This window comes from Molothrus aeneus, chromosome 1 (genome assembly GCF_037042795.1).
Source record: "Molothrus aeneus isolate 106 chromosome 1, BPBGC_Maene_1.0, whole genome shotgun sequence".
NCBI classification, from domain to species: Eukaryota; Metazoa; Chordata; class Aves; order Passeriformes; family Icteridae; genus Molothrus; species Molothrus aeneus.
In genome coordinates, this window is record NC_089646.1 from 105,483,271 (window position 1) to 105,508,260 (window position 24,990).

Below are 24,990 nucleotides of genomic sequence, written 5' to 3' on the forward strand. Positions count from 1 at the left end.
GAACTGTACTATGCATTGACTCCAAGGGATAAATGTTAAGAGGTGGATGTTCTCAAGCACGTATGTGATATGTCCTGTCTTAGTCAGGAGGGTGGAACTAGATATCTCTAGAGGACCCCTTCAACTCCAGCTGCTTTGGAATTCTGAACTAGGAAAAAAGTTTTTTTAAGAGGTAGGTGTCTGCAGCCTTCATGGCCTGGATTTTCATTTTTGTTCTACTCCATCTTTTCAGTAAAAAGTACATTGAGAACTAACAACTTTCTCCCACCTTCAGCATTACCTAGCTCTGTTGATGCCTGGATACTCAGATCACATGAAAAGCCAAATAAAGACCCTGTGAATTCACACTGTTTTGAATAGAGGGCACACTGTGGACTTTGGCTCACTTAATAAAAACTGTGTGTGAGGTACAAAGTTACTACACAGCAAAAATGTTTATGGCATTTGCTTCTAGCTTGTGTGTACCCTGTAAGATCTGAGGTGTCTGCATTTTTTGTTTCAGAAAATCTGACTGGGAAAGCTTGAAGATACCCATATTAAAATTTGATTGTTACCACCTTGCACACTGTGCTTTTTCCCTAATGAGGTATAAGGACACTGTACATTGGGGGGCAGGGGGGAACACTGGCTTTACAAATTTTTGCTTGATGCAACTTTAAAGATAAATGTCTCATGGAGATCAGGCCTAAATTAAGACAGTGCAGAGAGACAGAAATTCTGGCATTAATCATAATACTTTTATTTAAATGGTAAGGTGTGATTTAATGTAAGTGGTTTTATTTTTATTAATACTATATGCTGAATTTTGAACAGTACTGTACCTAAACAATTTTACAAATATAACACTAAATACACTGTTTATTGCTCTTTTTTTTTGCATGAACATAAAACCTGGAAATGAATACAAGAATAAATAAGGCACCCTACTAATATGCTATTTTTCTGTATTGTAGTAGCATGCAAAAAATTTCATTTTGCTTTTGCAAGTCACTTTCCTCATTTTTCTTACTAGAGAAAAAATAAGAGTTCATTATTTGGGGAAGTGCCTGTTTGAAAAGTCAAAACTTGAAAGCACTTTTTAATTTTCTTAATTCAACAGTCTACCTTACAAAACAGCTCTCGTATAGCATGTCCTAATTTCTTTTTCTAAAGACAAAAAGTATTTTTGTTCTTCCTTTGCTGTTACTAGGAAACATGCCTTGCCAGAGGAGTGTTCACGTACTGCTTGAGACAAAAGACCTGACTTGCTTTTTTTAGCTGCATTTTCTTCTTGTACTGACCCCGCTCAAAAGATAAAAATAAAAATGCAGAGGCATCTTTCCTGACTTCTTGTACGTGGCTGGGCCCAAATCAGTGATCAGCAAAAGATGGCAGCTTCAGAGATGCTGCTTAAGGGCCTGTTCTAAATTTCAGTATGCCCTAAATTAGGGCTTCCCAACAGTTTCAAAATACGTTCTGTCCAACTGTCCTTTCTGCACGCCGGCTGTCACTCTGTCAGGGCTCCGGAGAACAGCGATGCCTCGGCCACCCTCACAACTTGTCAGCTGCTAGGGCAGAAGCTGGTTTGCAGTGGCTCCAGTGATTTGGCAACCTACTGCCAAAATGGTGACAAATGACCAAATAAACAAACCAGAGGCATGACTATGACCTCCAGCCCGACTTTCTTTAAACAGTTTGTCCATTCTTTTCAGAAATTATATTAGACAAAAGGCTTGAATTTGTTTTTCTTTTTTAATCTAAAGCAGATTATATAATAATTTCTTGATGCTCTAATATTTATTCTTTAAAACTGAAATGTTCTTGCAAGGTAATATAAACATAGCAGGTTCAATCACCAAGTTTACCAGTTATATGAAGTCTGTGTTACTTACTTATGTGACAACACCCAGCTTTACATAAACTCTGAAATGCAAAATGTCTTTTAATTACATAAGTTATTACAGTACTGTTTTAAAGGAATCTTTTGGTTATATGTAAACACTATAAATTAGCTCTTTAAAAAATAACCATGTAAGACAAGTATGGCATTGACAGTTTAAAAAACAATAAACAGTCCTAAATCTGAATACTCTCAGGGCAGAACAGCAAAAGCAGGTATCAGTCTAATGCTGTGGAATAACATGCTGAAATTTCAACTTATTTGAAGAATCACTACTTTTATTTGATCCCTCCTTTTGTTTTAATGTTTTAACATTTTCACCTTTAGTGCTCTAAGGAATGGGCCAAGTGGTACTATATGTGACAGGATAATATAAGCTCTTTTGCATATTGCCATTCTAGTAGTAAAAGCCATCTAAATAAAGTCTCCTAAATACATACTGATTTAAATTAAAATCCTGAGGAATTATAATCTCTCTACTTGATAGTTTTGGTTAAGTGCAATTTGATGTATGCAGAACACTGTTTCATTTAAGGTCATTCTTAGTAAGGCATATTAAAAATAAATATAAAAGTGACAACATAATATTTAGTTTCTTGCTACAAAATCTTAGGCAAAAATATTTTTGCATGTAGTAATAGACTTTATCCATTTGCTGGCTTACAGGAGTTAAAATTTGTGCACTAAGCTTATCTGCCCTTGTCAGAATGTGCCACTGTGCTATTACAGTGGTCCAAAGCTACATGCTAAAGATTTTATTTCCATGCTCAAACACAGCTTGCACAAACTGCTTGAAGACTCTGTCCATGTAAGTGCACTTCCTTGGCCATATTCCTTCCAGAAAACCGATATGGCCTCCGCATGAAGTCAGAACCAAAGCAACATTTGCGTTTTGTTTGGCAGTTTCTACTGGTATAGCTAAAAGGGGGGGAAAAACGTTTTAAGTCCTTTACCTTCTATGAAACGCCAGCCATTGAAAAACTTCTCTTAAACATTTCTCATGTTATGTATGAATAAATAGGCACAACATTAATATACACTTAAATGTCTTACTTAATATTCACTTGAATGTCAGCGTTTAGAACCACAGCTGTATTAAAAGCCATTTTTCTCTTCATCATTAACTCACCTTACCTGTGTGATTTTTTTTTCCCTGGCTGCTGTAAAAATTCCAGCTTCATCTGTCTTTCACTCGCACTGATGGAACAGCACCCATGTTAATGCATACTTAGGATTTGCTATAAATAGTGTAAGTAAAAGGACAATCAGCCCTCTTAATTTTTTACTGTTACTGCAATATTCAACTTTAGAAAAGCTGAGGAACTGGGACCTCAATTGCAATTGTGTGAGCCTCCAAACACAGAACCTTTAATGTCAGGGTAAGATTTATTAGGATAAATCTTTTTCTGTAGGATATCCTATCAGCTAATATAAAAGATTACATTACATCTGATCTGCCATATGTTTACACCTGCATATTCAGAGCACACCATGCAAACACACTGGGGGATGGTTCTTGCCCTGAGGAGCCCATAATCTAAGACAGAAGGTAAACAGAGAAAGAAGAAGGGGGAAACAACTGTACAAGGACACAGAAAGGTGATCCATGCCACCCAGGAGATTAGTGGCTCTCTACTGAATAGTGACTGCTAGAAATTATTTTAGAATGTAGATTATTAGAATGGATAGTACAAGGATTTTTCTTTTGCTGGGTTAGTTTTCCTGATCTGATTAGCACCCTAATTCTAGTTCCCCATATTAATGTCAACATCTGAATAGAGGCAGCCACAGTCAGCCTTCAGTGAGGTGGCAATGGCCTACAATTAGCCTAAAGTCATCAGTAAATGACATCTGAGATATGCACTGATCTGAAAATGTGTAGGAGGGAAGCTTCAGTGCCTCCTGTTTTGACTCTGCATAGATGTGTGGCTTAATCAATTTCACCACCTGGGCAGTTCCCTTTCTGAAGGAAAATAGAGGTCACTTAGCACAGACTGACATCAGAGGAAGCATATGACTTTACAAAGGATACTTGGTGTGATGGGATCACCCTGGTATCATTTGAACTGGCTAACACAGCAGTGGAGCTTTATATGAAGACTGCAAACACCACTGATCTATAAAAATTAAGTTATTTAAGGAAATTCCTCTGGAGTTTTAGGTATGCTAAGAAGACATCTGAATGAGCAGAAATCTTGGCACATTTCAGTAAAGAATGCATTTCAAATTTCCAGTTTTCAAGTAAGAAACTTTATGAAACAGAAAAAAATAAAAATCATACAGATTTTTGGTTATTCAGGATTGACAGAAAAAGCAACAGCACAACAAAAAAGCTTTGTCCAAAGAAGGGAATAGTAGCAGTTTCACTGTGTTGTCTAAAAAAGGTTATGACAAAATAATTCTGCTTTTAAGTCATATACGGCTCAACTAAAAATGCCTTGTCACTACAACACTAAGCAGCAAGTTGTTCACAAGATTTATATTACTTCATTTACTTTAAAATATTTTTGAATCAGATTCAATTTTGGTCATGTTGAGTTGTTCACATCCCTTTCTGACTGCACTTCCTTCAGAGACACCTTCCACTCATTCCTGTTTCTAGGAGTCTGTTCCTTTACCCCTTTATACATTTGCTATCTCAAAGGTGATTATCCTTGAGTAGTCTCTATCTCTGCATCTTACTGCCTTCTTCATAGATGTGCTCCTTAATTTAATTTGGATGCTGGCAAACTCATAGCTGTGTGCTTGAGTTGCCAGTTTGCCTTCATTTTCAGCAACTGGAGTAGGAGCAGAGTAACCCTTTGCTTAGACAAAAAAGGACCCCCAGCCAGAGTAAGTCACTCAAGGAGAACTTGAGTGCAATGACTGTGGCGAACAGCTATGCAACTTAAAATAGATCAGGGCAGAAGCACTGGACCTGTGGAGCCAGGGGAGCAGCCTGTGCCTCAGAGGTCCCTACCAGCAGGGCCTGGAACGACACGCTCTGTTCCACTCCAGGGCCTCAGCATGGATGCAAAACCAACTGCCTGCAGAGCTGGGTTAGTGTCTCTTGTGAAGATGTGTTACCAGCTCCCTGCCCATAACATAAGGTACCTGACCGTACCCTGGGGGAGCACGGACTGAGCTCCAGAGCAATGGGGGCTCTCCTGCCATGTATGTGAGGGTCTTTGCTACTCAGTGCTATCCATTTCTCCCACTCTTTCCCTCCTTTCAAAATTGCAGGCATCTAAGTAGTTTGTAGATTCCAGCATTTACTAAGTGATTTTGATTCCTTACTAGGAAGAAGAAACTGTGCTTCCTACTGTTTCTACAAGAAATCCTTGGCTTTTCTTTTGTTCAGTTGGAAAACTGAAAATACTGTATGCAGGATCTGGCCCTTTTAAAGCAGTTCTGTGGCCAGACTAAAAAGTCAATGATGTGAAAGCCTAGACTGGGGAATAGCACATGCTGAGAACATGAGATGCAGAAAACAATGTGTTATTTCTTGCAATCCAACACATGCATCATTTTCAGACTCAGCACATGCTTGTCTGGAGTTTTGCCTGAGTTAATCCGCTCAGCAATCTCTGATCTGCCTCTCTTGGATTCTGTGGAGGAACGCATTGCCATGTACAAAGAGAGTGGCTGCAATTCATGTCACCTTCTGCTGACTGCATAGGAATTTGCCCACTTATCTGTACCAAGCCATCTGCTCTTCTTCACTCCAGTAGTCTGTGGTCCATGTTAAACAGAATCCCAAGAGAGAACTGGGGATCAGACACAAACCCCATGCCTGCTTCAGGCAATGAATCACACTTTCCATACCCGTTCTGCAGATGTCTGCCTGGTCACTGAGGGGACTAATAAATAGGCTTCTGTGCAAGGGTATGAGAAGGAATATGTGAGGAGAGACAGATTTGACCTCCAAGTATCAGAGATAGACATGAGAACCCCATCAGTCCTAACAGATTCAGGATCAGCTGCTAACTGGCCTGAACGTACCTCTTCACTCGCTGAAATGGGCAAAAACATGACAGTCATTCAGTTTGGCAGACTAGTGGCAATGTGTAGGGAGAATGTCCCTTCCTGATAAGAAACTGCTTTGCTGGGGGATTAAAAGGGAGATCATAATACATGTCTCCTCTACTTTGCCAGCCCGGCTGGGGAAGCCCTTACAAGCCACCAATCTCACCATGACCTCTGCATGCCTGTCATTCAGAGGTTGCCAGTGTAATCATAGCTCCCAAATCAGTTTGCTGGTGGTCTTTCATTCCCAGACTGGTTGGCAATACTGTAGTGGGTGCCACATGCTGCCTGTCTCCACACAGCTACAGTGGCTTTTTACTAGAAGCCTATCAGTCCTGCACTAGGATGCTGATTATTTTCCATGCCTGGAAAGGTGCAAGCCACATGCAGGTCTGTACAAATGTGATCCTCCCCATCCTGAAATTCCCTCTATTTGTCCATGTAACTCCTCCCCAGCAGAGTTTCCTGCTCTGGAGGTTCTCAGAAGAGAATTGAGTTGCTCCTCAGTGCCAAAATGCAAATGATGCTTGGCAGTGGTGTGGTACTTTTCTCAAGGCTGTTGCTAGGGACTGGTAGCCATCCAGTAAATAAAACCACAATGCAACAGAGTAAATTTTGCAATGTAAAAGCAGATGAATGGAGCACTGGATGTATGCGTTCTAGGAGATAGGACTGCATGCCAAAAGATACCACTGTTCATTTTTCTCCACACATAACCTTGTACTTAAGTTTCTTTTGGGCAAAATCTGTACTGCTGTTCGATCCAGCAAGCACAGACCTGATTTGTGATCACAGAACCACAATGTGAATACTTACATGCAGAATTACTTCATTCAAAACCAATTTGTTGTACATTCTTTGCCAAAAAGAAGTTGTTATTTTCTTAAAGAACAAAAGAAAAAACACATAAGTCACTGCTGTTGGACATTCCATTTTTTACTTGATTTCTCTTTGTTCCTTAAACTTTTAACCAAATTACTATCTGTCTGTCCACTTCTTGGTCATTTGGTCTCTTCTGGCAACTGCATTCAACTGTGCTCTTTTACATAACAGGATGTACACTAACACCTAAAACAATTCAAGTTTGAATTCAGGGGGACACAAAAGCTTCAGAGAGTTCAATAAAATATATATAACTGAGCTCAGACATACACTTATTTGTCACAGTGGATCAGGAGGGAGCTGCATGGTACCTAGCTCCAAGGGCAGGCTTCCAGCTCGGACACAATGCTCATCAGCAGCAATTAGCTAAGCATTAGTATAGTGAAATTCAAGTCAGATGCCTAATACACTGCTTAAAAAGTCTCTTCAGAGAAAAATGCCACTTCAGATAAAAAGTTAAATGTGACAGTGATAATGAATGCTATCACACCATCTTCCTGGTTTATTTTTCACATTTACAAAATGCAAGGGCTTGACTTGGCTTTATTACATATTTCCTGAAGCAGTGGTTTGTTTAAATTAGTTATGGTGAGAGAAGTGTCATGCAATGAAGAAAGCATTTGTTTTCATTAGTCAGTATTATGCAATATGAGAATTGCATTCCAGAATTAAACTACAGATACATCAGCTGCCAAGCTCTGTGAACTTTAAACAGCAACATTAAGGAAGGACTGCAAATTGATTGCTTCTTCATAATACTGGATTGAGGTCAAATGGCACATTTTCACAATATATTTAAAAATAACTGCTGGGAAGTACAAAGTGTACCAAGAAGCACATGAGAAGAAATGATCAGGTAGTAACAAGCAACTGAGGCAGCATCTGCACTTTTTAAGGGAAGTGTCTCTTTAGGTCCACATTATGTAGTGACAAAGCAGACTTGGGTTAGTATCCCTCAAGCTCTGTTACCAGAAGATAGATGTGCCTGGCTTTATGGAAACTATTTAAATACAAAGGAATTCTGGCACAGCTTTCTCCCTGGTGAGTTTTCTAGGCCAGTTTCCCAGCTCTTGGAAATTACAGCTATCTACAAGAGAACTGGAAGGTAGCTTAAAAGCTGGTGAGTATTACTGGGAGAAATGAGGCATGAAATAACCAGTCCCCAAAGTCAACAAAAGGCTGGGGTTTGGATGAGTATGAATTTTGTGGCTTTGAATCCATGATACAGTTGTGAGTGGAAACTGCCTTTGGTTGCCACAGGCTTCTGTGTGTCCACACATAGAAGTTTTTAAGTTAGAAAAAAAAAGCAAATTGCTAGAATAAAGTCACCTCCAAGAGTAACACCAGCCCTTTATGTTTGCTAACATAAAACAGCTCACAGAAGATGTCAAGATCAACAAACTCCATTAACTAATGGTAGCAGACATAAATCCCAGGCTGCTAATTGGGGTGCTCCGTGTCTCCTGCCAGCATGATTCCCACTGAGGGTACACAGCACAAATGAAAAAGAGCCAAGGATAGACAGAAATAACAGAGTCATGCTATTAGCAGGAAATCAGCATCGTCCTGGTGGCCCTTTCTGAGGTAAACTTGTCTCCACAAGTACAAGGCTTTACAGCTAACAGCATTAACTCTGTGTACAAGGAATAAACGAATGCCTAACCACCCAAATATCTTCATGGAGAAAGGCTGGTTACTGTTAGAGTTTTAAGCGAAGATGGACAGTCATTACAATAGACTCTTATCACTTCTTGTTTCAGAAGTGCTAGTGTTCTACCTCACCCCGCTCTACACTTCAAGACTTCTAAGGCATCCTCACAATAGTTTCGATACCTAATTTTACACAAACAACCATCCCACTGTTCACCAAGACTTGTGTTAGTTTTACAAAAGAGCTTCAAGGATTGAGAGATCTATTACAGCTGTACTCTAAGGGGACTCAATCTTGGAGTACTCAAACTACACATTACAGAACAGCTGAGGCTGTAAGAGACCTCTTGAGATCATCTACTCTAACCCCCTGCTCAAGCAGGGTTACCAACAGCAGGTTTTCTAGGGCCGTGTCCCATAAGGTTGTGAGTATCTCAATAGATAGAGACCACACAAACGATGCCAGCATTTGACCACTCTCACAGTAAAAAAGTGTTTTCTGGTGTTCAGATTGAATGTCATAGGGTCAGATGAATAGCTGGCTCTTCAGAGCTGGAGATAAAAAGGCGATGGAGTATCTGCACTAATTTTCATCTAGGTAACAAATGTCCCTGTCCCAGTCATAATGGGCTGGGAAAGGTTAAGAAATTTTTTCAGGAACTGAGGCACACTGACTGGTTTACTGCTGCTGTCACTATGCCAACTAGGTAGACCTTGCCACAGTTCTTACTTAACTTTAGACAGAAACCACAAACTAAGCTAATGCTAAACAAAGTGGTGAAGCTATTGTTCTCTCTCTCAGATACTCTGTGAAAGAAAAACGGCACAGCAGATGAACTCCCTGCAGTGCTATGGGGAAAGTCATCTCCAGGGTCCTAAGACCTATAAAAATTATCTTCAGAATCACTAGCCAGATTTTATATTTGGACATAGATTTTAGGGTCACAGCTCATCCATTCTCATTTTCAGGCCATTATAAGCTTATGAGAGAACAAGCAACTGTCTGATTTCAAGGAAAAAAAAATCCCACAGAGAAAATAAATACAAAGGGACTAACTCTGTTTCAGAAAGCCTTTGAACTGCAATTTTTTAAAGTTACATACAGTATTCCACTTTAATATTGCTATGTTTACCCAGACCTTATTTTTTTTTAAGCCTCTGTTTTGGCCAATGTAAGGGATAGGTAGTTTGGCTAATCTAGAGTCACCATTTTTTCCCCTCATACTAGGTGTCTGTCACCTCTTTACATTGTTCATGCAAAGCATGGATGCTTTTTGTTCTAGAGAAGAAGAAATCAGACTTTTTCTAGTGCAATCTACTGGAGTGGCCCTTTTCATGTCTCTAACATTTGTCTCTAACTGGTCTTCAAACTATAAATAGTAACACGTGTGCATGTTTTTGCATGTGTTGTACATCTGCACACAGATAAACAGTACACACAAAGAGTCTCTTCAAGTTCTTTAATTTCTGCTTGCTGTTCTGATCTGTTTGCCTGCTCACTTTGGTTTCATGACTCATTCTGCAACAATCTCACTCCACTTGTGAAGAAAACTTCCCTGAAATAAAGCAGCTGTATAAACTACATTTTTAAAGGTGTCAGGTGCTCATTGCTAAAGACTGTTGCCTCAAACAGCTGTTCATTTTAGTGGTTTTCTTCTACATTAGCTTTTGTTCTCCTTCTCTTCTCAGAAGCTATAACCAATACACACACACCACAGGAACAAGCATATATTTTCAGAATAGTTAACAACAGGGTTTTGATTTTCAGAGGAAAAGAAAAATGTTCATAATGACCACATGTTTGGCATGAAACAGAAAGAAAATGGAAAATGGAGTTTTCAGCCTGTTGCTTAGCTGATATTGATGGTTCTTATTCATTTCAACCTGCCCCCATCTAGGAGCTCACCTTGTGTGTATCTTTTTCCTTACCCTAGATTTTGGCCTACAAGATTAGATGTAAATAATCTAATTTAGTTGGTTTTTCTTACTTTTAATTTACAGGCATGGGGAGGTGACACTGAGATCAACAGATGAGGATTTCATATCATCTCAAACATAAGCAACTCCCACACATTCTTTGTAGGGACTCAAAGAATCGCAATAAAAAACCCCACTTGTTTACAGTTTGAATTCTGAATATCTACATCCAGACAGAATGACATCAGAATCCAAATTCCTTTTTTATGGGTTCTCTTCATACTTGGTGAACAGAAACAGGTGCTTCTGAGAGGGCACTACATCTGGTATCTTCCTTACCGTAAGAAAACTCACACCCTAAATGTTCCTATTTCTTTCTTTTGACTGTAAAAACTCCACTAATGCCTAATGAGGCCATCCCATATACTTCTGCATTCTGTACTAATCAAGTCTCTCCATCATCATCTGTTTTATATGTGTCTTAACTGCAAAAGTGAGCCCTCCATGGAAGTTTTGATCCTACGTGCAAGTAATATTTAAATACACTTCTACACATAGGTCTGAGTTTATTCTCAAACCTATGTGGTTTGTCTTAATGACTGCATATACAGATAAATATATTTTAAAAAGCCTAAACTTACCATGACCTGGTGAGAAAACATCATCCACAGAGTTTAGACATAACACTGGAATTCCTACTGACTTCAGCTTGCGACATGGGCTAGCATCTTCATAGTAATCATCAATTGAACGGTAGCCAAACATGACTGAAGTGAACTGCTTATCAAATTCTCTAATAGTTCTAGCCTGAAGTACAGAATTCAAATAGGGAACTATGTCAGCATTTGGAAAACAGCATCCAGCTCAAGCAGAAGTAACATTTTCACATACCTTCATCACAAGATCCATATCAAATAATTTCTCCAACATTTGTCGATGCCTAAAAAGAAGAATATAAAAATTGGAGGGCTTGTATTTTTGTTATATAAACAAACATAGAAGTTCTCTGCTTTACAGATACATTTATGGAAGCAACTGTCTAACATGCTTGTTTTTAGTTTTCTCTCATGAATAATCTGGAATCCAAGAGCAGAATAATTGTTCATCCATATGTAGGTACATCCAGCAACATAGTAAAAATCTGCATAAGCCATGAGAAAGATGCCAAAGATAAGAGAATTTAATATTTGGGAATACAAAATACACCCTGGTTTTATAAAGCCAATGATGAACTAGGTCTTTCTGTGCTTTTGCAGCCAAGACAAACTTAAAAATTATTATATATGCAAATCTACTCAAAGTGAATATGTACAAGTCTAAAAATTTTAAAAATCCATTTACTTCATCTATAGATACAGAAGTAAATTGGGCTTGTTGTGAGTCCCTTGAGCAGCATCTAAATTTAGTCACATTGATGACAAACTTTCTTGAAAAGATCTTTTTGATTTCAAAACTTACCAAATAATGCATGAATTATCATGTAAGAACTAGAGTTCTTACAGCATTAATTTTGCCAATATTTTTATACCTGCTGTCCATCTCATGTTAAAATCCTTCCACCTTGCTAAATAGTTCAGAAGACAACTCACCTGCTGATAGAGGATTGTAGACAAGTGGTCAAGTAATAGTTGAAAAGAAGCCAGTTTAGTGGCTTCTCCAGAGATTCTATAGATTCAAAAACATTCCAACCCGCAGAGAAAATTGCAGCTGCCATTAAAGGAGTGTCTCTGCCAGTTTTTCCCAGGTAATTTAAAAGAAGCATGCTACAAATGAAAAACAGAAACATACATACTATCAAACTGTTTGCTTCAATTTAGAGTAAATGTAACAGCCATGTTTTTGTCTATTTTTCAATAGTTTCTTGTATGAGTCCTACAGTTGTGCCTAGTACACCTAGAAGGCAGTCATCTAATCAACATATGACTCATGAAGTTTACTTTCTCCACTATCAGAGAGGAACAGGGTAGGGTGTGAGTAGGAGTGCATTTAGAAATAGAAATGTACTTACTGGTCTTACTTAAATCACTAAAGGGAGGAAAAAGTCAAATGATTCTTACTCATGGAACAAGTATTCCCAAGTGTTAGTAACTTTTATCATCTTACAAGCACGGGTCTTCCTGATGTGATAAACCTGATCAGCGTGCCTGACAAATGCAAGCTTCCCCTGGCACACCTGCCTCACTATGAAGAAGTCTTCTGAGATTAAGGTAGTGCCATTACCTCACCTCACACATAAGAAAGAACATAGCTCTTCTTTAACACAAAATACGTGAAGTCTTGGGTAATGAAAAAAACTAGAGAAACAAAATTATGACCCAAATAAATGGCTCAGGTCTTGTCTTTCTGATCAGTTGCAACTCACAGTCTCTACTGCTAATGTACACTTGAGTTGAAAATGGGGGGAGTTCACAAGTATCTACCCCTCAAATGTAGAAAAAATAAAACAGCACAAAGAGAGTAAAACAAAAGTACTGGCAGAAAAGCTCTAAGTCTTACTTTACTGCCTGAGACCATAAAGTTTACAACAAGCATTTTAACTCCAAATCTTCAACACAAACAACTGCAGTTGATTAGTAACATTAAGATAGCTCCCTGGATTGCCACACTCTGTACCTTGGCTCTACCGTACTTCCAGAGACAGCAACCTTTAGCAAAGACGTTATGAACCAGTCTTCCATCACAGAGACTTTATCCCTCTGCACTCCCTACCACGTCATAGGATGGCAGTCCAATAAACCAACCAAAAAATGTTGCAGTAGCAGAATTCTAACTTCCCTAACAGAATTCACAGAGAATATGTGGTAGAGAGAAGGCATAGGAATCTTTATGTTACAAAATGAAGTCCCTTTCCACAATAATACCTACAGAAGACAGTAGAACAGGTGGTCTTTCATTTACATTTATATATGTCTGTGAAGTGAGCATCTATTTTAATTCTTAACTGGGGCAGATCTGTCTTATATAGATTATCTGACTATTCAGAAAATTCTGAAAAGCAATAGACGATAAAAAATCTGTAAGCTTTAGACAGGTGGATGATTTTTGCAGTATTCCCTGTTGAGATCTTTGCTCCTGCTTAATTTTAAATGTGCAATGCTCCAATTAATTTTGAAGCAAGGAAACAGTTCTCATGTAGACGATTATTGACTATTCCAGTGTTCTGTACAATTAAGCATACGCTTTCTGGTTTTGGTTCAGGATTTTAAAAACATATTGGAGGGGGGAGGTGGAACACCTTGCCTAAAATTGCCCAGTAGTGCTGGTTACATATAAACCAGGTACACAACACAGATTCCCTGTGCCATTGTAACAGACTTTGCCAGTATTTTGGATAAGCCAAGGACAGAAATGGGCTGATGTGGCCTTTTGTACCAGTCTCAGAACTGCCAGCTTCTACCACACTTTCAGCTCTTCATAATTGCCAGGCACAGGGAATTGTAGCCATCCCAGCATCAAATGCCACAGCAAGGCACAAGCAGACCAGATTTCTGGAGAGTGTTGAGGACAATATTTTTATATACAATCAAGGATCTAAATAGGAAAAATATTCTTTGGATCTGCTATTCATATGTAAGGAAGAACTGGTCAGGTAGAGAACAGTCTTGGCCACTGAGATTATTTGATAGTGGATTTTTAAGATGAGAAGTAAGTGGGTAAAGTAAGCAGCAGAATTATAATACTGGAGAGAGTTGGCTTTCATTTACCCAGGGATCTGGTTGGCAAGATCTTACATAAGATGGCCCTGATGAGCAAAGGGGACTTTAAGGATAACCAAACATAAAGCAGAAGTCTGATACATTCTGATATGCAGGAAGTTGAGCAAGAGTAGCAGAAGACCACATGGAGGAAAAAAACCCTTCTGACCAATTTCACGGAGGAAGTATCCTTAAGGTGGAAGACAGGTCATCTATCTGGGAAAACAGTCATTGCCCAACCATGCAGGGATGCAATTAGGAAAACTGAAGTTCAGCTGGAGCTGGAACAAGCAAGGGATGTGGAAGACAACAAGGGAAAGGTTTCTGCAGCAAGAATAGCTTCTGCAAGTCTTTTGGTACAAAAGATTACTCAGAACAAACAACATTGGCTTCTTTCCCCTCATCAGTGAAGCCAGTCATCTCCTCATAGAATGCAATCAGATCACCTGGCCATGTTTTGTCCTTAATGAAAACAGTCACCATTAGTCCCCATATGCCTGGAAATGGCTCCCAGAGATCCTCCCAAAGAACTGAAGTTAGGCTGACTAGCCTTTTTCCCTCCTGGAACCACTGTTTAACAGAACAGGGAACCTAGTGACTAAATATTTATGAAAAAGCAAAAAATACCAGTTTGAACAAATATGTATTTATCCCAAAGCTCCTACAAGTCATGGATAGATTAATGTCAATATATAGTAATCTATATTAATTTCAATATATGTGGGCTGTATCTGCCCATTCTCCACAAAATTTATCAAAGAAAAGTGAAGTCTCAGGAAGTTACCACTGTGTCTGCAGTATTCCTAAGGAAAATTCTCCTCTGCTACGATTTTTGTTAAAGAGGCTGCTGGAATATTTCTACTAGCTTCTAGCACTGTTTTTTTTTTTTTTTCCTAAGAAACTGTGCTATCATTGTTCTCACTGTGCTTTCTGGAGAGAAGCCAGGACACAGCAAGTCTTAACACCACATGCTCTACCAATCCATATCAGTTTGAACAACAATACTACTTTTTGCTTCTGAGCCAGACAGAGCAGATATCCACACCTCTTCCAGCCTAACCTACCCACACACTGCAGAATACAGAGTGCAGACAAATCTTATTGCCAGAGGTTGCTATGAAACCTGGTGTATTAGCTCAAGATCCTGTTTTATATCCCTCTGCTCTGAAGACAGCCTCCCTAGTTTCTGACAATTGTATTGCCTGTTTGCTGTCAATCTGCCTGTCACTGTTTCCTGTCTTTCTCCACCCCCCTCCCCCCAGTTTTAAAATGTTAGCCAATTTCAACCTTCCCTGACACAGAGGCAAAAGCCTCAATGATACAAAGTTTCTAAAAGTCTTCTGCATATTAACTGTTGGAGAGAAACCCAACTTGCTTGCAGGTCAGTAAGCAATGCAAGTATTCCAGAGTAATTTACAATCAGGCTACACCAGTCTTATGATCACAGTTAAGCTGAGGCTTGTGTTACACAACCTTACCCTCCCATAGAAACACCTGCTGCCATAAATGGAGCTGAGGGGTGCAAGCTGTGCACATGATGAATAACAGTCTCTAAGTCCTCTGTGTTAGCTGCACAGTAAGTCCTTGGTGTCTGTAAGGAGTCAAGAGGGAAAAAAAAATGCCATCATAAGCTTTTGTATTATCCTTTAAGGACAAAGCAAACTGAACAGTGGATCATTATATAAGAAGATAAATTTAGCATTTATTGTGAGGCTTCACTAAATGGCAAATAGAAATCCAGAACGTTTCACAAGGAGGTGAAGGAAGGAGTTATACTTGTTATCATTACAAAGTAAAAGCAGTGACAGGTATCTTCAGTATCTGCAACCTCCAAGTCATTAGACAAAATCTGAAGAGAGAACAATGTGCTAAACTAGACAGAACTAGATCAGAACTAGATAGACACTGATATTTTTAAAATACCCCAAGGAAATGGAAACATTATAAAGGCTATAGTTTACAGAAAAGGAAGTTATAACAACAATTTTACTATATTCACCCACATTCAAATGCAAAAGAGAGCATCAGATTTCAAGTTCTGTCAGCCAGCATTTGAAAACTAAGCCATATTTAGATTTTATGTACAACACAACCAAATAAACAGGTAAATAAATTCTCCAGTGTGGTTTACCTAATTTAGCGAATTATTCAATTAACTAAAGGAATGAAACGTATATTATCTGTTCTTTATCCATCATTAGTGTCTCTTTAAATCCTGAATTGAGACTTGGAATGACTTCTGCTGGCATCAGGTGGGTAACCCCTTGGGTAAGATTTGGTTAGCCACTTCCCTGCTGCTGAAGGAGAAGCACAACTTTTGGGCCTCCCCTGCACAGACACCTGGAACAGTCCAATCTGAGGGACTATCTGGAGCAGCTTGAGGGAGACAAGTCCATTTAGCACCATAAGAATCAGTGACATGTGTTTTTTTCTAATGGTGTTATCCAAACCTCATCTACAGAGAAATAAAGTTTTTAACTTTAGAGCTGCTAGGAACATGTTAGTGACCTGGACTTAACTATAGGTACTGGCTGAACTGCCAAAGTTCAGTGAAATAAATATAAAATACATAACTATGAGTGAGTAAATAAATATAAAAATACATAACTATGAGTGAATGGAACTTTTCTGTTTGCCTGAAGGAACAATGGATTTCAAGGGTGTTTTTTTAAATTGCTTTCAGTTAAACTGCCTGGCTATTTGTGGGTGATTTTAACAACACTAAACTAATTACTTAGAACACATTTAACAAGAATATTGAAATGTTGACGTCAAAGATGAAGAAAAGGAAAGAAAAACTAAGTCTAGATAATTAAAACTGAAGACATTTTTAATTTCCATTTATGTTGCATTTCCATTTCTCATCCACATTAATTACTCTTCACTGTTTAACATCCTATTAATTATAAACTGTGAATGTGTTTTATTTCAATTAAATTGTCAACCTTACAAGGAAAAAGAAATTATTTTTGGTAACTAGCATCTAATGCATTCTAAGTAAAAGTGTATTTGATTAAAATTTATAAAACTAAAGATATATCATCTATTTTAAATTCAGGTAATTCCAGACAGTTTAATGTTTAGCCATTTAAATTTGTATGAAGGTATTTTAAAACACCATCTTAGCTCACAGTGGCTGTAGTCAATATGATATTTGATTATTCCAGAGCAATAATTCACAATAGCTTTCAATAATCAAGGAGTACAGTATTCTTTAGATAACTATTATTTGTTGCAAATTTAAATCTATCTTTAAAGTGACTAGAAAAATAACTGCTTACATAACTAATTTCTACTGTGGTGCTTAACTATGCTTCAGACTCATTAAGTAGGGATTTTATACTGAAGTGTTGAAACCTCTTTGCAGAAAATGTGATAATTTTAGCTGGTTTGCTGCACCACAAGAACTTATAAAGCTTAAAGATGTAAATCCGATTACAGTAAAATACACACAATGTATCCAAACAAGGGTTCTTTTCTCTAAATGATTCAGAAATTCATCAATAAGGACTTTGTGTGTCACAAAACTGCTTTGTAGGTCCATCTCCAAAAGTATGCAGAAAACTACTCTTAACATGGCAATATTTGCATTGAAATGCTTTATCTGATTATGGAAAAACATTCTGAGCTTTTTAAAGTTTGAAACCAGGGGATTAAAAAAATGCTAAACAATACCGAGTATTATGCACATTCATTCCAGCTGCAGAATTGTCAACAGAACGCATATGAAAAAAACAAAGCTTATTCAGCAATATTTCATCATGCCTTGTCCCTAGCTGCAGAAAATGTTTAGCTTCAAGATTTTTTCATCTGAGGAATGGCCAGTTATTTCTAAGCAAATATGAAGTGTCTGTCCCAAAAAAAAAAATGTCCTCTGTAGCTGAGTTTGTGTCATGATTGCTGAGAAAAATACAAGAACGCATTTAACTTTCAGGATACAGATATCCATGTAAAGCTGGTTCATTAATTTACTAACATGTAGCATGGATCAATTTTAATGGCACACCTTTTTAACCATATCAAAAATATAGTTTAAACTGGGAAAGGAATCACAGTGGATTATATTTGGATATGTATGCTAAATCAATGGGAGAAAATTGAAATGACTGAGCAGAGATGTGCACATTTTAGATACTGCACTATTTTTGGAAAGAAAATGTAAAGATTGTTCATTTTAGTGTTACAGATATTATTAATTGAATAATTTCCTAAAATGAAATGTTCAGAAAAAATTGTGTGTTGACCAGCTGACCCTCTAGGGTTTCAAAATAAAAAATTAATATTGGCACATGATTGATCTACCAGATGGCTGAATTATCTTCTCTGCATTTTCAACCCATGCTCTGAGTTTCTCTCATTTAAATCCAACTGTACAAACAGGCACAAATGATTTCATAATTACCACTTATAAGTGAGAGATGTTTATCTTAGAAGTCATCCTTACCAAAAGCTCCTCGCCAGCAATTCCCCGATTGTTAAAAACCACGCATCTAAAAATTGAGACAAATAAATTCAATTGTGCACATTGTTAATTTCACCAGAAGAGATAACTTAAGCACACAAAAAAATGAAAACGCATAAAGAAAAATGAGCCACATCTATGAATAAGTTCAGCACATAAATATTTACAGACCTACAGATTCAAGAGGCTGACCTGTGTGGAACAAGCTTTATACCAAAATGGAGTTCACGGAGGTCAGTGGGACTATCAGACCTCTGTGATTTGTCGAGGTCAGATTGCAGGGTGAGAAGCCCAAGGCTTAGCTGAAAGTGGTACAGACATGTCCTGCCTGCACTCTGCAATGAGCTCTGACACTGCAGGGCCCAGCCTAAAGCTGTGTTCTGAAAAAAGAACGTCAGAGATCCGTGTGTAGACATCCCCCAAAGCTACATAATTCTATTAAATTGGAAGAAATGAGCCAAGTCAAAATTATAATGACAGCTGGATCTAAGTTGCAGGTTCTTGGGAATGTTTTTTTTTTTCATCTGGTACAGCAGAAGTTTCTGGTCTCTCTCTGTTGGGAGGAGTCTCTGAATCTTCTAGCAGTATTACCATGATTTAAGAATCCATACTTTCTCAATAAATATTACTTTTCTATGGCTCTTCTACCATCTCACCAAAATAATTTTATTAAATAATATAAATACTTAGATGGGTTAAAGGCATGAAAGAATATTTATTTTTATGTTTTTATCAAATGTTGCTATTTAAAAACAAAATTAGAGCATTCTCTTGAAATCTGACCTAAAGCTCCATTTTTTAATATTCTACCTTCTTCCCTTAGGGGGTGAAATGCAGATAAAACTTCCAGTTTAAAAATTAATAGTAACAAGTTGTTGATTTCAGGGCTTTCCTCTGATATTTTTTACTGCTAAGTTTTAAGGTGATTTAAAAAGTACTTTGAACAATTAAATACTTTCATATTTTAGTAAAGTAGTTATCCAAATAGAGAAGAGATAGCCAAGCATGTATATAAAAGCTAATATATACATAGTCGAAGAACTTACTGGAGTCAGCACCAGAAGCCAATCTGCAAAGACAAAATCTAATATTCCAAATACAGATCCTGGAACAATGACAACTTATTTTAATGCGCAGCAGCAGCAATATGGTCACATAAAGGAGTCTACTCATCGACTAATCCACTTATTTTACCCAAATCTGACCAGAAGCCTTAAGAATGAAACTAAATTACACAGTGACAATGAAGATGTGACAGACCCCCTCAAATGGCATCAGTAAGAGTAGGCTAGCTCTCCTTTCTGCACCCAGGAATTTGAGGCTGCTGAATCAAGCAATTTTGGCATTCAGAAGCTGACCTCCTCCAAGGCCTACTGCCAGCAACCCATCCACACAAGTCTTCTTGGAGCTGAATACAAACCCTTTCTCTAGAAAGTGGAAAGGTTACCACCTAATGTGATATAATAACTTAAGAAGCAGTGCAAAGCTCTGTGCAGACTTAGCTGGCATTCACTGCAATCTCTGGGGCACATCTGTAGATATTAAAACAAGCCCTTCCAAATGTACTGCCTGTTATATAATTCCACTATGATTATTATTACTAATAACACTTTCTTACATAAACTACTGTGTTCAGATCTCATTTGCCTTAGGAAAGCATCTGATACATACACATACTGATACTGGATCCTACCAGAGGCAGCAAAATGAATAGCAATGAAAAACAACAGTACCTATATCCCAGTGTTTCACTTTGATGGATCATATGAAGAATGTAGGATTCCTTGCTTGTTCCTGTCAGGCCAGGCAATAACAGGACAGTGGGTCTTGTGCTGGCATCGGGATAGTATGAGCTGTCATTATTATCAAACCAATCCAACGAAATCTGTCCTCCATCTGCTGTTTTAATGAGCTCACTGAAAGGTACATTTTAAGACAACACTGATTAGATTGAAAAATACCTACATGCTATTAAGAGTGCTTGCAGTCTACAAATTAAGAGGTATGAATTCTGCACTTTTCATTATGTTTTAATACTCAAAGTGCCACCTGACTAGGCATGTCTGCAATCAGAAAGAGTTACACCTACAGCTGACAAGAGTTAGAACAGTCAATTTGCAGGGTAATTCCCGTTCAGTAAATGAAGACAGTAAATGAAGACATGGCCTTTCATAAATTGCTGCTGATGTACTGGAAGCTTGTAACTAATGTGATTTTTGGCACTGCCTTGAGTTTTATACAGGCATTTTTGTGTACTGCAGATTTCCTTTGAATCATCTAAGAATCTTTTGATAGCACACTGGGTAATGTGATAAACATTTTTCACTTTCTTTTTTCCCTCTTCATCCAAAGAAGTAGGATGCATAATGGATTGTTATGTTTTAAACATGCAGAACACAGACACACACACTACTGCATATTTCACCCCATATTACTACAAACTGTGCTAGAATGCACTTTTATAGCATATATCTTAATAATGCAACAAATATGGTAATATCTCAGTAAGATAGGCATGCATTGAACAATGACAAAAAAGTTACATTCTTTTTTTTTGGAAACATACAAATCTTCCCACCTCCTGGAAATTTGAACAGTTAAAATGCTACTTTACTTTCATAATTTAGAAAAGTAGTTATCCAAATAGAGAAGAGATAGCCAAACATGTAGATAAAAGCTAATATATTCATATTTGAATGGTTTGAGGGAGTTGGTGTGGAAACTGCTGAAATGTAAGCCTACCTGGCATTTGATTTTTCTTTTGAAATTCTTGGTAGTAACTACTGCAGATTTTAAAGGCGACCAGCCTTGATGGACTCATTAGCTCAGCTTTGCCCTTTTTCAGTAATGGGAAGTAGATGCACTGCTAGTGAGTACTGCCAACACAATCTAAAATGGTGCAAAATAAGCACTGCTCCATGGAACTATGTTTCTTTTCTCAAAACCCTTGAAATAAAAGTGTACAAGAAGGACTAGAAGAAGTGGACATGGCCATACCACTGAAATGTTTCCTAGTTACTAAAACTAAGGGAAGCTGCTAAATGCTAAATCTATTCTACCGTGCAAGCAGAGCTGAAACAACTTGTGTTGCATCCAGGTTCCGGCGCATAAAAGTCCTTCTCCTTAGGTCTTGTGCCAAATGCCTCATTTGCCAGACTAAGTCTCATTTCTGTGTGAAAGAGATCAGCTGAGGACAAAAAATAAATATAAGGGATTTTTCCCTCTTAGAATGAGGGAAATGTTACCTCTTTAGGCATGCCTCTTAGGCATGAAAAAACACAGCACAAAAACTCCACAGGTAAAAGTTACTCTGAAAATCCCAGAAGTTCTGTATATTCAAAACAAGGCTGAATGTGGCTGTGCTACGGTTAGGTTCAACGTGTTGGTTTAATGGACAGATACAGTGACTGCATGACCTTTGCAAAATTATGGCATTTGAACACCAGAATGTTTGATAAGCCAAGTAACTGTGCTGCCATTCAGAGGGGCCTCTACACCTCTACAGGCTGCAGAAATGGATTGACAGGAATTTCACAGAGTTCAATGAGGGGAAGTGCAAAGTCTTGAGCCTGGGAAGGAACAACCCCACGTACCAGGAGAGGCTGCCCATCTGGAAAACAGCTTGGCAGAAAAGGACCTGAGGGTGCTCCTGGTGGACACCATGTTGAACACAAGTCAGTAATGTGCTCTTGTGGGAAAGATGGCCAAAAGTCTGGAGGCTGTGGAGGCTTAGGAGGACTATAGCCAGCAGATTGAGGGATATGATCCTGCCCCCACTATGGAGCACTGGTGAGGCCACATCTGGAGTACTGAGTCCAGTTCTGGGCTCCCCTGTCCAAGGGAGACATGAACATACTGGAGATAATCCAGCAAAGGACCCCAAAGATGATGAACAAACTGGAGCCTATTTCCTATGAGGAAAGGTTGGGACAATTGGGACTGCTCAGCATGAAGAAAAGGCTCAGGGGGAACTTAGCAATGTGTTTACATACCTGAAGGGAGGGTGCAAAGAGAATGGAGCCAGGCTCCTTTCAGTGTTGCCCATTGACAGAACAAGAGGCAATGGGCCCAACCTGAAGCATGGAAGGTTCCCTCTGAATATCAGGAAACAAATTCTCAATGTGAGAGTATGCCACCAAGCACTGGCACAATTTGCCCAGGGGTATCATGCAGTCATCATCCTTCTGGAAATCCAAAAGCTATTTGTACATGATCTGGGGCAACTGGCTCTGTGTGAACCTGCTTGAGCAGGGCAGTTGGACTAGGTGACCTCCAGAGGTCTTTTAAGACCTCATCCACTGTGTAATCCTGTGAACATATAACCACATCAGTTCCTATATTGTCACCCATATTTCAGTGCTACAAAACTCTGAGCTAAAATAGGCCCATTTGGGAACATTGACCTTTCAAACCTACTTCATATTGAATCCATGATAAAGGTAGTTCCAAGTCTATGATAAAGTTGTAAAGGTGGGCATAAAGCAAAAAATAACAGGCACGAACTTGAGCAAAGACAGTGGGTGTGACACAGAGTAAGAGAACAGCTGGATATCAAATCAATCACTTTCCAAAATAAAGGCACTTACTTCCTGTACCGTACTTGGGGTCTAGATGTGATAAAGGGGCGCAGGAGTGTCTGCACCCGACCTTCCCAGCACCAAATCGTGGGATAGTAAGTTTCTGTCACAACAGGGCAATATTCCTCGAGAAAGCGGCAGAAACGGTCATTGCTTGCCACCAGCTGGGGTTTCTAGGAAAAGAGACTACAGTCAGACATGGACATTCTTCTAAAACAAATTAAAAAACAAAGAAATAAAGCTTATTTAAATCCTCTCTTAGTGAACTAATTTATTTCATATAATCATTTGCAATGCTCTTACCTTTAATGGTACAGAGAGAAGTAAATTAAAACCAAACAAAATGCCAAAATGCCCAAGCAAAAAGTGAAACCCATTAAGCATAATGGACTCCTTACCCATTTCTAATAACATACTGATCTATCTCTAATTTTACCAGCATTGTATCTTCACTGACATATTAAAATCACACTGTTTCTTAGTAAACAAGAAAGGTTTTACCAAGTCTGTTTTCTTGGACCACACAAAAATGTCATTTAATTCATGCATGCACTTTGACGGCAGTACCTTTTTTAACCTGGTAGGATGCTTCTCCTCCCATCTCATTCTACAGTACACAAGTGCATCGGTTTCTCCTCTCTAATAATGCTCTGCATGCAGACAATTTGCTTACAGTTTCCATTTGTTTACCAATTAACATGGAAAAGTCCCTGTATTCCAAACAGCTCAGGTTTTACCAACTATGTTTCTTATACCTCTCTGTCACAATGATTCCTCAACATACAAGCATTAATAGGACAACAATACATGCTTTGAGGAAAACCATTCCACATAAATAGCTGTAATGGCACATCATCCCTTCGTTTTTCTCTTCTGACCAAAATCAAGTACTCTCTACTCTATGAAGAGGAAGGCTATGTTCCCAGCGGTACTCTGAAGGACTGTGGCAACACTCAGGTCCTCGACGGTCAAAACCCTTTTGATATGCGTATTTTCAATTGATTACGCATTCAACGAGGCGCTCTCACCAGGGGGCCACTTCAGATCTCGTCAGGCTCGCTGTATCCAAGTAATTTGCGATTGCCTAATTCATCTGTAAAACTACTGCTGATGAGGAGATGCCCAAGAGTGCTCCAGCCCCCAAAACGCTGCCATGGTGCCCCTAGAGGTACTTAGGATGGTACCGACGGGGACACAAGGGCAGCAAAACTACTTGATCGCTTGCCCTGCTAGTGAACCAAGTAGGTCGGGTTTGTGTTGTGCAGGGCAGTCTCCTAACCTCCCTTTCCAAAGCATGGCACCCGGCCAAGCTCTCTAACTGGTACAACTGCATTTTGGGGACTGCCGAGACCGGAGCCCCTTCCCCTCCCAGACGGAGCAGGACTAGGGGAGCCCTCCCTCACCGCAGGCCAGCGGCCTCCGGGGGTCACCGGCGGCCCCTGCGGAAGACGCAGCCCCGGGGGCCGGTGAGGCTGCGCTGCCGGGCCCGTGTGGGCTTCGAGCGGGGTTTCGGCCGGCCGGGACCCCGGGGCGGACCGTCCAGGGGACGGACGAGGGATTTGAGGACAGTGCGGCCGCAGAGCCCTGCTCTCCCCCCCAGCCATTTCAGGTGCGATCCCCTCGCCTGCGGGCGGTGGGTCGCGGTGACCTTCGGGGCTGTCCCCATCGGCGGGACACCTGCGGAGCCCGCCCGCCCCGCCGCCCTCCCGCTCACCTTGGCGATGCTGTTGAGGTAGTAGCAGGCGTAGGCGACACCGAAACCTAGTACCAGGGACAAGCCCACGCCGGAGCCGAAGAAGCCCACGCGGACCTGGCTCTCCAGGTAAAGGGAGAGCTCCCTGGTCAGCACCTGCCAGTCCATCGCACACGGGGGACGGCACGGCAGGACACCACACCCCGGCTGCCGCGGGCGAGCCCACCCCG

General features: G+C 39.4%; 1 protein-coding gene across 1 annotated transcript; it reads right to left on the minus strand.

Moving 5' to 3' along the window:
* Positions 1 to 715: 715 nt before the first annotated feature.
* ABHD3 (abhydrolase domain containing 3, phospholipase) lies at positions 716 to 24,990 on the minus strand. The gene is made up of 9 exons (XM_066562373.1): positions 24,782 to 24,990; positions 23,077 to 23,240; positions 20,224 to 20,406; positions 18,473 to 18,518; positions 15,507 to 15,619; positions 11,923 to 12,096; positions 11,225 to 11,273; positions 10,975 to 11,140; positions 716 to 2,797 (listed from the first exon to the last, which is right to left on the minus strand). Exons 1-9 carry the CDS (start codon positions 24,926 to 24,928, stop codon positions 2,619 to 2,621), a joined length of 1,221 nt encoding a protein of 406 aa, XP_066418470.1. The 5' UTR covers positions 24,929 to 24,990; the 3' UTR covers positions 716 to 2,618.